This window comes from Lacerta agilis, chromosome 13 (genome assembly GCF_009819535.1).
Source record: "Lacerta agilis isolate rLacAgi1 chromosome 13, rLacAgi1.pri, whole genome shotgun sequence".
NCBI lineage: Eukaryota > Metazoa > Chordata > Lepidosauria > Squamata > Lacertidae > Lacerta > Lacerta agilis.
Genome location: NC_046324.1, coordinates 26,305,226 through 26,318,929, shown reverse-complemented (window position 1 = coordinate 26,318,929; position 13,704 = coordinate 26,305,226). Strand labels below are relative to the sequence as shown.

General features: G+C 46.8%; 1 protein-coding gene across 4 annotated transcripts in view; it reads right to left on the bottom strand.

Moving 5' to 3' along the window:
- Positions 1–853, bottom strand: part of FRMD5 (FERM domain containing 5) — a 135,148-nt gene extending 134,295 nt beyond the window's left edge. Inside the window, exon 1 of one of the 4 annotated variants that reach the window (XM_033167146.1) lies at positions 548–853. In XM_033167146.1, coding sequence (XP_033023037.1) covers positions 548–649 — 102 coding nt within the window. In that variant the 5' untranslated portion in view covers positions 650–853. The remainder of the gene's footprint in view (positions 1–547) is intronic. The other 3 variants (XM_033167151.1, XM_033167145.1, XM_033167147.1) reach the window with 3 other exon arrangements.
- Between the last annotated feature and the right edge of the window lie 12,851 nt (positions 854–13,704).

The window sequence follows — 13,704 nt, the reverse complement described above, 5'->3', positions numbered from 1 at the left end:
CGGGCGCTCTGCCCTTCCTCCACCACCCCGGGTCTGCTAGCTCTCCCTCGCAGCTCCTTTCTCACCCTTGGGGACGGAACACCGACGGGTGGGGGAGACACCACCAACCGTTTAGCCAAAAAGGCACGGAGCTTTGCAGCCGAGGCGGAATTCTTTCCCCGCCCCCCTTTTGGTGCAACGCCAGCCCGGAGGGCGCCCCGAGAGAGAGAAAGCGAGGCAGGGAGCGCGCGGCTCCCCCGCCTGGATGGCGGCGGCGGCAGGAGAGCTACAGGTCTCGCCTCCGCTTTGTTCTGCGCCGCCGCCGCCGGCTGCAAAGTTAGCGCTGCGAGCGGGGAAGTTGCGCCGCTCTGCCCTCCGGCGAGCTGGGCAAGGCGGGCGGAAGAACGGACGGAGATCCCCGCTGCCTCCCCGACGGCTGGGGCAAGAAGCGAGCGGGTTTGTCGGGGGCGCGGGTGCCAGGAAAGGCGGCGGCAGCGGCGATCCTATCCTCCCCCCCCCCTCACTGCACACTCGGTCGGTCAGTCGGTCTCCCGGCGCTGGGACGCACCTGGATGGTGCAGGAGTACTCGCTGTCGTCCAGGAGGCGGACGGTGCAGCTGTAGTCGCGCTCCAGGCTCCTGCTGCTGCCGCTCATCAGCCGGCTGAGCATCTTTGCCTGCCGGCAGCCCGGCCACCAGGAGGAGGAGGAGCTGCTGCGGGGAGGCGGCGCGGCTCCGGCGGGCCGGCGAGCGGGCCTCTCACATGGTGGGCGCCTGCCTTTGGCCGCCGCCGCCGCCGCTGCTTCTGCCGCCGCCGCCGCCGCCTCCTCGCGTTCCGTCCGCACAAAGCCCGGCCGGGAGGAGGCGGGCGCGAGGCTGGAGCGGTGCAGCGGCGGCGTCGGGCGCAGGGAGGGAGAGGCGGGGAGGTTGCGCCAGGGCGGCCGTCTACCGCGGCAAGGGCCAATCCGAGCGCCGCAACGCGTCTAACGGGCTTCGGCGCCGACCAATAGAGCGCCGCCTGGGAGGGTCGTTCTTGGACTCCTCCTCCTCGCGCCCACCGCCGGCGCTGCGTTTGCAGTTGCTGCTGCTGCGGGTGACCAGGGCGCGCAGCACCCGCAATTATTGCAGCAGCAGCGACGACGGCGGTGTCTACAAGCGCTCCGGTGGTGCAGCAGCAGCAGCACCCCCGCCCCCCGAGAAGACTGCAGGCCGGGAGAGTCCCGGGTTTTTTCCTGTCCCAGCTGATAGCCTGTCTGCGAAGGAGAGCGCTTCTCCAGGGCACTGCCGAGAGGCCTCTTGCTGCCTTTGGCCTCGACCCTCTACGGGTCCTGGTACAAAGGAGGGGGCGGGGTAGAAAAGGCAGGCATGTGCTCAGAGGAACGGGGGTGGGGGAGGCAACCTCCAAGGGAGAAGAACCCAAGGGGTGGTGGGGGAGGAAGACTTCCTCCTCTGCAGGAAGGCTCCAGGGAAAGACGGGCATCTCGAGGATTCTGTGCCAGTTAAAGATGGGACATGCTTCTGGCCAGCTATAGCAAGCCTCCCTGCGTTTTTGCCACAAGGCCACAAAGCTTCAGAAGCGGGTGAGTGAAAATTAACCAGACAGGCCTGCTGTGATTGGGAGAAGCGACGGCTCCAAACCGAGCCCCAAACGCCTGTCTAAATTTCATCCAGTTCCGTAAAAAGGTGGTGGTGGAGGGGAATAGCCGTTGTTTTTTGTTTTAATTCCCGTAAGAGTGAACAGGGAGGAACAGATCTTTTGTTTTCCCGAACTGGTACCGGACATCAGAGCTGAACTGGACAGCCTCCAAGTTGTTTCCAGCCTAGTCAGACTGTTTCCTAAACCATCCAATTGGGGGCTGAATTATCTTCCGGCTGGTGCGCACTCCCAATTTAAATTCATTCCTGAGTATCTGATCTGTTGTTTTGTAAATTCGTTTTGGACCTGTGGGATCACTTATACATTGAATAGAAGAATTTGGAGCTGTCAGCCTAATCTTCCTCTTCACCTAGAGTTTCAGTTCTTAAGTGCTCAAAGTGATCTCTCTCATATATATATATATATATATATATAGCCATGCTAGAACAGGGATCAGCAACTTTTTTCATCCATGGGCCGGTCCACCATCCCTCAGACCATGTGGTGGGCCAGACAATTAAAAAAAATGAACGAATTCCTATGCCCCACAAATAACCCAGAGATGCATTTTAAAGAAAAGGACACATTCTACTCATGTAAAAACATGCTGATTTCCGGACCATCCGCGGGCCGGATTGAGAGGGTGATTGGGCCGCATCCATCCCCCAGGCCTTAGGTTGCCTACCCCTGTGCTAGAACATGGCACCAGGCCCTGAATTTTAATGTTGAAAGGGGGGGTCCCCAATTATAACAAATGCCCAAATGTTTGGCAGCTTGCTTGTGAAAGGACATCGAGTCCTCTTGAGAAATATTGATACAGGTGTTCATAATATATTGTTGGTTTAAGGGTACATCACACAAATCGGATTGTAATACAACAAAGTACAACATTTAAAATAAACAGTAATTAAAATCAATATGAATATTTAATACAGACATGCTACAGTTCACCTAAATAAAGTTTGTCGATCACAGTTTTGGGACTCTTTGGCTTACATACATATAATCAGAAAGTTCTGCCTATAATGATAATATCACACTTTAAATACCGTAATACAGAAACAATCACCTAGTTATCACTTCAGGTCACATTGAGTTAAAGTGTACAGCTGGATATTATTTAGAAATTTCAAATTCCAATAGTTTATAAATGAACTCCCATCTTTTGATACGTCTATCATCAGCTCATCCTCCTCTGACAGCAGTGTACTTTTAAGTTTGTAAAAAAACTATATTCCAGATTTTTATGTACTGTACCATTATATCTGATTAATTGCTATCACCAACTTTGATGGAATTTTTAAAATATTTTTTAAAGATATATAAACAGACATTTACAAATATACATCCATACATTTGCATACATTCTCTCATACATTAAACAGAAAAACATTCATATACAACCATAATCGCTCTCCTGTGTATTTTCTTACCCCTCCACCACCTTTCACCTCCATCACCCCTTCACTCCCCCACCTCACCCAGTGTTCTGCTTCCAATCCTCTCAGCTATAATATCTTCTCTTTTCCATTATTCCTTTTTGTATACTATTTTTCCTAACATTCATAGTCTACTCCCCCCCCCATTCCTTCTTTTCTCCTTATTACTTATATCTATCACGGTACTTGTTTCATTCTGATAGAAGTTCAGGCTTTTCAATGTATTCTCCCCCCCCCCAAAAAAAATAATAATATTTATTAAGATTTTCCAATTAAAACCAAATTACAATACATGATTAAATTTTCCATACTCCCCTTTCTCTCACCAAGGGGAGCAAACAAAACAAACCCCCCTCCCACTGGGGCAACCAACAAATTCTTTCCCAATTTAACCACTTACTTTGCACATAACATCTTTACAGACTTCCCCAATCCCCCCCTGTTGATTTCCAGGTTAACCCTAATTCACAGTTATTGCCAATTAATCCCCATATTACTTTTTTCTTCTAACATTTTCCTTTTTAAAACTCTTTTGCCTAATAATTATTCATCTTACATATCTTATTTATGAATTTATATATCCTCTGCATTCACAACATTTCTGAACCTCCATTGCCTAATTCAAAATTTCAATAAAACAACCTAATTTAATTAATTTCATTTTAACTCTTCTCCCCCCCCTTCCTTCCTACACTCCCCAAAATTAAATTCTATTCGTTAACCATTATCCATTGCCAGGCCATATGTCTACACCATAACACAAAGAGAATATCCATAGAAACATTCATTTTTTCAACCCACCCCCACCCTCTCCCATTCCAAAACCCCACAGTCCTGGGAAACTGGCTTCTGCTTCTTTCTTATCTCATATGTCCTTGAAACTTTTTCAACATTGTCCAAGCTCTGTACAGCTTTCCGTTGCACTCTCTTCTTTGCTGCAGCTTTCCCATTTTTCCTTCTTTTTGTTTTGTTCCTTCTCACTTTTCTCTTTTCTTTTCGTGGGTTGTCCATGAATTTTATCCTGGATTTTCTCCTCTTCTGTAGTTATATCCTCATAACTTTCACAAAAAGTAAATAATCCATTTTCCTGCAAAGCCAAGTCCAAAGGTACCACCGTCCCAGTTAGCTGATTTAACTGATTAACTTCCACTGTTAAATTGTGTAAAAGTTCCAGAACCTTTAATTTAAATTCCTGCGACCATTTCCTTTTAGGCATACTTAAAATCTAAAAAGCTTATGCAGTCCAGATGTATTTCTTTGCTGCAAAGCAGCCATCCAAAAGTTCCTCAAAGAGAGGGTAATAATATCTCCAAGAATCACAGTTCCAATTAAAATAAAAACCTGATTCAACCCCCCAACCTGGGGGAAAAGGCTTCAGAAATTTCCTTGTCACAAAGTTGGTCAATAGCTTCGGAATTGCAAATTACACTGTTTCCTTTTGTTTCAGTGCTCAGGGAACCGACTTCCGTTTTTGAAGTTCCCAGAACAGCCGAATTTTAAAGTCACTTTTTTTTTTCTTTTTGAAAAATCAATACTTACAAGTCCAAATTAGCCGAATCTTGGAAGAATTGGACGCTCTCTCTGTCAGCAGCCGCTACTTCTCACTGCGAGGACAGCAGACGATCCACAGCCCCTGCGCCTCTAAAACCTCGCCCATCACGTCAGCTCTTACTAGGGCTTACCGGAGAGCAAGGGAGGCGCCCCGGGGGACCAGCCGGATCCCATGTCTCCAGGACGCTCTACCTGGAGTTTCTTGGGGGGTCGAATCGCAGTTTCGACTTCCCCCTCCCCCGCAGCGACGGAGAAACCTCGGAGCCGAGGTTTCTCCCAACCGAGCAGAATGGCGTCCAACCGGAAGTCCCAGGCTTTTCAATGTAATTTTGTATATATCCCTTGAAGACCCTCCATTCCTTCTCTACCTTGTCTTTTGATACCCCTCCAATATTCCCCATTGTCTTGGTTACATTTTGGTATTCTATTAGTTTGGTAAGCCATTCTGTTTTTGTCGGAGTCACAACACTTCCCCAATTTTTAGCAACAATAAGCCTTATAGCCACTGTTGCGTATAAGTAAAGATATTCGTTTTAAAAAAACACCAGAGAGTTTTCTGCTAGGTATTGTACCTGAAAATTTGAAAGAAGAGGATAAGGTGCTTAACTTTGCTGGAATTATTAATGTGAAAGCAAGTTCTTAAATCTGTCTTCCAAACTACCTTTTAAGCTACCAAGGAGCATTTACTTTTGGTCTAAAGCTGTATTAGATCTAATTATATCACTGATAAGATTCAAGAGGGCTTTCTCTTGATTCTAAGTGCTCTTAAGCAGCCAACGAGTTCACTGGCTAGCCATGTACATGCACACACAGGAACATCAGTTTTGTTCCTGGGACAAGCACAAGCACACACATCTGAAGAGTAGGATTGTTGGAGAATTTCAGCAGAAATGAACAGAAATTAACAATGTCTGTTTTTTCGTCCTATGTCTGGAACGGAAATCAATCCAGTCAACAATACAATCAGTATTCACCATTGTTTTCAGTTCACAAATGGTACCTACTACACCCATTTGCACTGCATTCCATTTGCATTTAAATGATGTGGAATGACATAATTGTAATTAATTACACAGAATTTTGCCACAGCTGGCAGTGAGATGGATAACATAGTTTTCATTGGAAGCTAAACTGCAGTGGAATGGAAACAGCACTTCATGCAAAAGACAAGGGACAGAATGGAAACCGATGCCTTATTATGCAAGAGCACTCATCTTTTATTTGTGTCAAGTATACTCTGTTTTCTATAGCAGTGTGTGTAGAGCTGGATCCACTAGAAGCCCTGCTAAACATTTTTGTTCTGTATGAAGCAAGAGAGTCCCTCAGTGGTCGAGTAAGCAAATTCAGTTGTAGCTTGAGGCTAGTCATAGCACCAAGGCTGGCCCTCTCCTCCATCCACTGTGTGGCAACATCACAGCATTTGACAAGCAATGGATTTAATTTGCATTTCAGCTAAACTACTCCTGGCATTCCTTGCTTTGAACTCTGCTCGAATCTTCCAGTGTCTGATTTCGAAGACCCAGTTGGAATGGATGCCTTCCCAGCAGCTCACGCACAGCATGGCTCCATGCACACTGAATGCGCATTCATGCTTTTACCTGTTGCATTGCTTTATCAGATCAGCAAGGCAGGCAACAGGGTGGGGGGCAGTGGCCTACCATGACTTTTTATGATATAGTGATTTACTTTGGATCAATTGATAGGTTTAAAAGGCAAAATATCAATCAGCTAAACAGATTTCATTGGTGCCTAGGTTGCATCCTTATCAGAACACTAAGCAACTGAATTTTGTCACCAAACTTGAAACCAGTCAGAAAGAGCTGGGGAAATGCTCCAAGATGCTGTCTCAAAATTCCTTGACTGCTATTCAAATTCTGTGAAGAAAAAGCTGCCTCTTACCAATCTGGCTTTTTAAAAATGCCAGAGTTATTACAATATTTATATACAACCTTTCCTCCAAGGAGCTCCAAGTGGCAGACATAGTTTACATCTTAACTTCACAACAACCCTATGTGGTGGGTTAGGCTGAAAGAGAGTGACTGGCCCAGGGTCACTCAGTGAGAGATTTGAATTCTGCTCTACCACACTGACACCTTACAGTTAAAAAGTCAACATATCAGTTCTGTTAGCAGCACTTTGTTGTCTCCCCCCCCCCCCCGCCAGCAACCAATTAGCAACAAGAAAGTCACTCACGAATCTCAGAATAAGATGGCATGTTTTGAGTGTGACTTGAAAAGAGTATGATTGGTTCTTTGGGGTAACCAATAAATAAATGCTGCAGTCTTCCTTTTGGTATTCCTCACTTATTCCTACTTTCTTGGTAAGCAAAACACTTAATGGAACTGTGTATTTGCTGCTACACATAAAACGTTTCACACTTCCTCACACACAATCTACGAAGATTCAGCGCTGTTTATATTGATGTCATCTAAAAAATCAATACCTTGATGCCTTGAGTGTTTTTACTCAGTATATGGCAATTTTCCAATAAAAACATGGTTATAAATAACTTGATGTAGACCGTTTGAGGGGGCTGAAGTATTACCAGAACTTGGTATGGTCAAGGAAGAAGTGCCTTTTTCTAAGACGGCATCCATCACTCACTGCAAAGGAACTCAGGCTTTATGTACTCCCAAGGTCAAGCAAGTAAGCAAGCCAGCCCATCCTCATTTTCTGCATTCCTGGATATGTGCATTTGGAGCCTGGAGGACCAAAGTGCAAACATGAAAACACTAAATTTAAGATGGCAGTTCTATAGGATGCAGCCAAGTCATTTTGGGGAGGACCTGATGTTGCAGCTGCTTCAAACAGTGCCTACTATATCCAGTGATCCCATTTTGTCACAAGCACAACCTTCTGCCTGAACAAAAGGTGCCATTTGTTGGCATTTCATGCAAGCTTGAACCAGATGTTTCAGCTTGGCATTAATGTTGCCACCAATCATAGAATTGTAGAGTTGGAAAGGACCCTGAGGATAATCTAGTCCAACCCGCTGCAGTGCAGGAATATGCAGCTGTCCCATACAGGGATTGAACCTGCAACCTTGGTGTTGTCAGTAATCATGAGCTTCCTTCTTTGTTTTCATTAAGAGAAATGCAATCCCTTAGGAACAGTGGAAGAAAAATGATAAAGTATTAGAAGGAAGTTGGTAACAGACAAGAATGTTACATATAATGCATTGGAAGAGTTTGAATAAAAACACAATGGCGGTGAGGGTGGGAAGTCAATACTATTTAATGCAACAATGCAACTATTTAATTCAAAGCTGATTTGGGGGGAAATCCATAAAATTATGTTGGAGAAGTGCAATCCCAGAGTTGCTTATAATTATTCCCTCCCTCCAATTTTTTGTATCTTTTCACACAGCCCTTTGGAACTGTCCTGTGCATGCAATACGATGATTGGATTAGCAGGGCAGCACCACCATGGCTTTTCATGTGCCATTGCCATCTGTTTGAGGTTTCAAAGGATAAAACCTTCATAAAATGACTGGTAATTCTGGCCACATTTTCAACTCTTTGGTTGGCTTGCTGTTCAGTAGTTGTTCCATACCCCAAGGCACATAAACCCTTATGCGTCTCCCAACCACCTGTATTTGCTTTAATAAAAACTGGCCAGTTTAGGTAAGAATGCATAAGCATTCTTAAGAACACCTGCCGTTTTTGATAAGTTTGTGTTCCTTTCTGCTTCTGCCAGTTACTGGCAGTGTGTAAAAAAATATGCAGGGCTCTACATGTCTCACTGAAAATGAGCTGCTGTTCTTTGTATATTGCATTTAGCAAGGAAAGTGCAGATTGTTCACTTTTTTCCACTTACCTGCAGCAGAACAGCCTGGCTCTGTCATTTCGGGTTTCACTCAAGTCTGTTGTGGGGTTCTACTCCTTTGAGTCAGGAAACCTCCTGAAGTCTTACAGACTCTCATTCTGTTCTTTCCATCTTCCAAGGATTATATGCTGCTCCATAGACCCATGAGGACCAATTATACCATTGGATGCACAATTTTTCATACCCTAACCCTAACCCTAACCGTCCTCATGATCTACTAGTTACAAGCATTTATTTCCCCTTCCTTCAAATCTGGAAAATAAACAGCTACTGATCTCTTGTCTATTAATAAGGTTATATTTTGAGCTACTGGGATTTAAAAGAATATAAGTGCCTTTTCTTTTGCTTTGGTAAATTTTACCTAATGACAACATCCCATTTTGGCAGGGGCATTAACTCAGTAGATTTAGAATCATGGCCAATATAGAGCAGCCAAAAAGAATATATATATATATAAAAATATAGTTGTTAAAGATGATGTCTTACAAAAGCAAAACTCAGGAAGTGACCTGAAAATTAACTTGTTTATTTTCACTGTCTTGAACTATAAACAACATGAGTGAGCTACTGCAAAAGAGGTGAAGAGCAATGCAAATGCCCCGAGTGTCAGGCAAGATTCAGACAGAAATGAAAGGACAGGAGTGGACTGCTGAATCTTGCTGACTGGCAGTATAAGAATAAACCTTTCAAACAGACCTGAATCTGCATTGTTCTCAGATGTCAAACTGCCTCAGCTAATATGGTCATGGCTTGGGACAGTTAGACCAGGTTAACCAGGCAGCCAGGGAAGCAAATGCAATCCCAGAGCAAGGATACATTGATTTGTATAGACAAATCATGTATATGATCTGGGGGAAAGGTGGGATATAAATAAATTAATAATAATAGACTGCTGATAGAAGAGGGGGAGGCACAAAATCAAGAAGGATGAATAGCTTGGAGAAGAAAATGGGGTATATTGGTTTAGTACTTGTCAAAATTAGAAGGCATCCAATCAAAGCTACACACAAACATCTTCTACATAATTTAGCACACATTGCCACAATTTTTGACAAAAGTCAAATGGAAATGACTAAGCAGGCTTTAGGACAAACATTTTAATTGCTTTAAACAACATTGGGGTAGAGACTCGGTCATGCATACTTTTCCCCTTTTGTCCAGAATTAAAATGTGGAAATTGCAGGGAAGCTGATTTTGGGAAAACATGAGGAGACAGTCCCTAACGATACAAGCTGTTTGCCTCAGGAAGTGTGGGCTCTCCTTTGCTGAAGGTATTTAAGCAGAGCCAGGAACTTCTGGCTAAGTTAAGGAGATGCCACAGCACTATACAGACCTTTATGTTTATCACTTGAACATGTCCAGGAAGTGCTGCCAACTAGAAACTGAAGTCATTTAGGCATTAGTTTAACAGTGTCCCTGCCCACAATCTGTTATTCCTAGATCCATATAAAGATTCACTTCAGAGTGGTTGAAGCTGTCATCAAGGATGGCATCACATGGGGCCAGCTTCCTCACTCCCTTTCCTTGCCCAGCAGATGGTGCCAAAGCCACATGGAGACAAACACAGAGCAAGCCTTCAACAATGGTGTTTTAGAAATGTGAAATAAGATAGGGACCTAAGGAGCTGACTTAGGTGGTCCATCTACCTCATCTACTCTGACTGGCAGAAACTCTCCAGGATTTCAGACAGGAGACATTTCCAGTCCTACCCAGAGATCGAATCTGGAGCATTGCATGGAAAATAGAGGTTCTACTGCTGATCTATAGCCATCCCTGGGAAAGAGGAAATGTAGTCACAATACCACCTATGATTAATCAGGTTTCAACAGCCAAAGAAATCTCATGTTTCATGTGCCACCAGCTCCAGCACAAATGACTGTGAATGCACAGCTGTACACTGACATCTCTAGGCAAAAATCGTTTTAGATTTTTATGGGAGGTATTTATATACAGTGGTACCTCTGGTTAGGGACACGGGTGGTGTTGTGGATTAAACCACAGAGCCTAGGGCTTGTTGACCAGAATGTCGGCGGTTGGAATCCCCTTGATGGGGTAAGCTCCCGTTGCTCGTTCCCAGCTCCTGCCCACCTAACAGTTCAAAAGCACGTCAAAAGTGCAAGTAGATAAATAGGTACCGCTCCGGCGGGAAGGTAAACAGTGTTTCCGTGCACTGCTCGCCAGAAACGGCTTTGTCATGCTGGCCACATAACCCGGAAGCTGTACGCCGGCTCCCTCAGCCAGTAACACGAGATGAGTGCTGCAACCCCAGTCGGACACGACTGGACCTAATGGTCAGGGGTCCCTTTACCTTTACCTTACCTCTGGTTAAGAACTTAATTAGTTCTGGAGGTCCATTCTTAACCTGAAACTGTTCTTAACCTGAGGTACCACTTTAGCTAATGGGGCCTCCCGCTGCTGCCGCACCGCCGCCACGCAATTTCTGTTCTCATCCTGAAGCAAAGTTCTTAACCAGAGTTACTATTTCTGGGTTAGCGGAGTCTGTAACCTGAAGTGTCTGTAACCCAAGGTACCACTGTACATCTTTTCAGGCAAGCCTGGAAAGGTTTTAAAAACAAGCATCAGTACCTCCCTTTAAATCCTTATCAGCAAAAAGAAAAGAACTCACTTGGTACCTAACACAACGGAAACTGGTGCTGATATGTCCAGGAACTTCACCAAAATGCTGGAGAGGCTGCATCTCCATAGGCACATACCTCCACATCAGGTGGAAATGCCCCCAAACCCAACTCTTCTGGACAGCAATCATACAAGAAATAAGCAAAATAACTAAACAGGTACTAGAAGTCAATCCTGAACTGGCCCTACTGAACATATTCCAAGATAACAAAGCCAACACACACTATAAAGAGCTCATAATCCACCTACTCTCAGCAGCCAGAAACATCATACCCAGACACTGGAGGGACCTGTCAGGAATAAATATAGAACACTGGTATCAAGTAGTATGGGAAACAGCCTTACTAGAAAAGCTGCCCAATAGACTGAAACTGACACGGGGACAAATAGAAGAGGATGTCTTCACTCTGGTATGGCTCCCCTTTATCACATACACAGCCCAACAAGACAACAACACGAACCCACTGAAATCACACAATTCAATATGATTAACTTAACCCAACAGTTAATTAACTTAATTAATTAACTTAACCCTCTCACATACGCACAAACAAATCCAACTGCAGCCAACCAAAGACAATCAACCACACCCTAGGCCACCCCAACTTCTCTCACTACCAAGGAAACATAACACTCAAATAGAAAGAGAACCTACCCAAGTGAGAGCTGACACAAAAACCCTATGCATACACTAAGTAAAAGAAAATAAACTTTACCACCCATCCCACCCCTCTCGCCTGCCCCCCCCCCTTTCTTCCCAACCCTATGCTGCATATAACAAACACCAGTGTCTCAGGGCAAATGTTACTGATCTGTAGAAAACCACAACCTGAAGAAAGAGACAATGCATGTGTTTTTGTAAACGAGGAAAATCTTTAATAAAAATTGTTTTGTTATTTAAAAAAAAAAGCACCAGCAATGAGTGCACAATGCAAGAGAAAAGGCAAGCGACTGAGGATTTTTATTTTTGAAATTCTGGTCTTTTCATGCCCCCGTTTTAAACTAGGACATCTCTCTTTCCTGTAGCCCTGTAAGTACCGGTAACTGGCGGGGAGACACCTGGCGCATCTGGATAGGGACAGTAGCTCCATTTCTGAACTGGGGACTGCAGTGCCTCCAACTCCCGCCACCTCTCTTTGCCCCATTATCAGCAGCGAGGCTCCTCCGTAGCCGGACAAAGCCCGCTCAGGGCTCGTCCACACAACCCTCAATTCCCCCGCCCCGCAACCCTCAACTGACCCTACCCCGCTCAATTAAGAAACTCAAACCAACCCAGAAGGACACCGTCCCAGGATCAAAATGGGTTTGCCGAAGGGAGGGGAACCCAAGTCCCGCCGCCGCGGCCGGTTCCCCGCCCCCCACCTCGTGGGGCTGTAGGAACCCGCCTCCAGATGGGCCTCGGGGATCCGCTGCGGCGGTACTCGGGGCCGCCGGACGAACAGGCGGCAGCACCAGGCCGGGCTTAGCCAGCGGGGCCTCCCCTACCCGCCGTGTGGGCACCTCATTGAGGTGGCGGCGCGTCTCGTGTGAAGGGCGCCCTTCTTCGGCCGCCGCTTGCCTGAGAGGCCCCCCGCCAGCAGCCGAGTCGCACACGGCAAAGCCGAGGCCGGATCTTTTTCCTATTTGCGCCCGGCCACTGCGCCGCTTCATCTCCTCAGGGACGGCTCTCTCTCGCCCTCTCTCCGCCGGGCAAGACGGAAGCCTCGCGAGACCTGGACCGGGAACGGGGAGGGAGGCGGAACCTGCGATGCTTCCGACGTTCTCGCGAGAAGCGGTTCCACGGCGACAGGAACGCGAACACGGAAGTGGCGGCGGCGGCGCCGCTGCATCGGAAGGCGAAGACGGTTGGAAGGCGGGGGGAAAGGCCAGGAGAAGCGGAGGCGCGCGTGGCGTGGTGGACGGGGGAACAGAGGAGGTAGAGCGGCGCCACCCGCCACCCCCCTACACTCCCCGGATAGTGGGATGGGCCTCTTCCTCCCGCATCAGTCCCTCCTTCTCCCCTCCCGGCGGGGACGCGACCTCGCGGGGCTCCTCGCTCGGCCTCTCTCGGGCTCCTGCTTAGGCGGCCCGAGCGAGAGAAGCCTGCAGCTACTATTCTTTGCACGGCGAGCCTGGGAGCTGGGAAAACGGGTTGCGGGGACGACGACGTTGGCTAATAGCACCTCCCCACCCGCGGCCAAGAGGACTCGACTGGGGAGGGGTTAAAATGTAGAAGGGGAGGGGGGAGATGCGGCGAGATGCGGCCAGCACAGCAACGGAGACAATTCGGGGGAAGCTCTTGCATGCAACGCTGAACCGGCCAGCAACCTCCCCTCCCCTCCCCTACCTATCTTCCCTCACCAAAGGTGGGCGCAGTGTTCGGCTTTGCAGATGCAGAGCATGATTTAGAGCTAGGACCTGGGTGCTGGACGGCCTTTCCCCCTCTTCCCCTCCTGCCCTGAAAAGTCGGAGAGGGTCCATCGTCTGGCCTCATTTTTGGTTTCTTTGACGGTTTCTACGTTGCCTTTATTGACTTGTATTTGGCTCCGCCTTTCAGATGGGAATACAGTTCCCATCATCCCTGACCACTGGTTCTGTTAGCTAGGGATGGGAGTTGTAGTACAAAAACATCTGGAGAGCGGAGTTTGGCCACCACTGT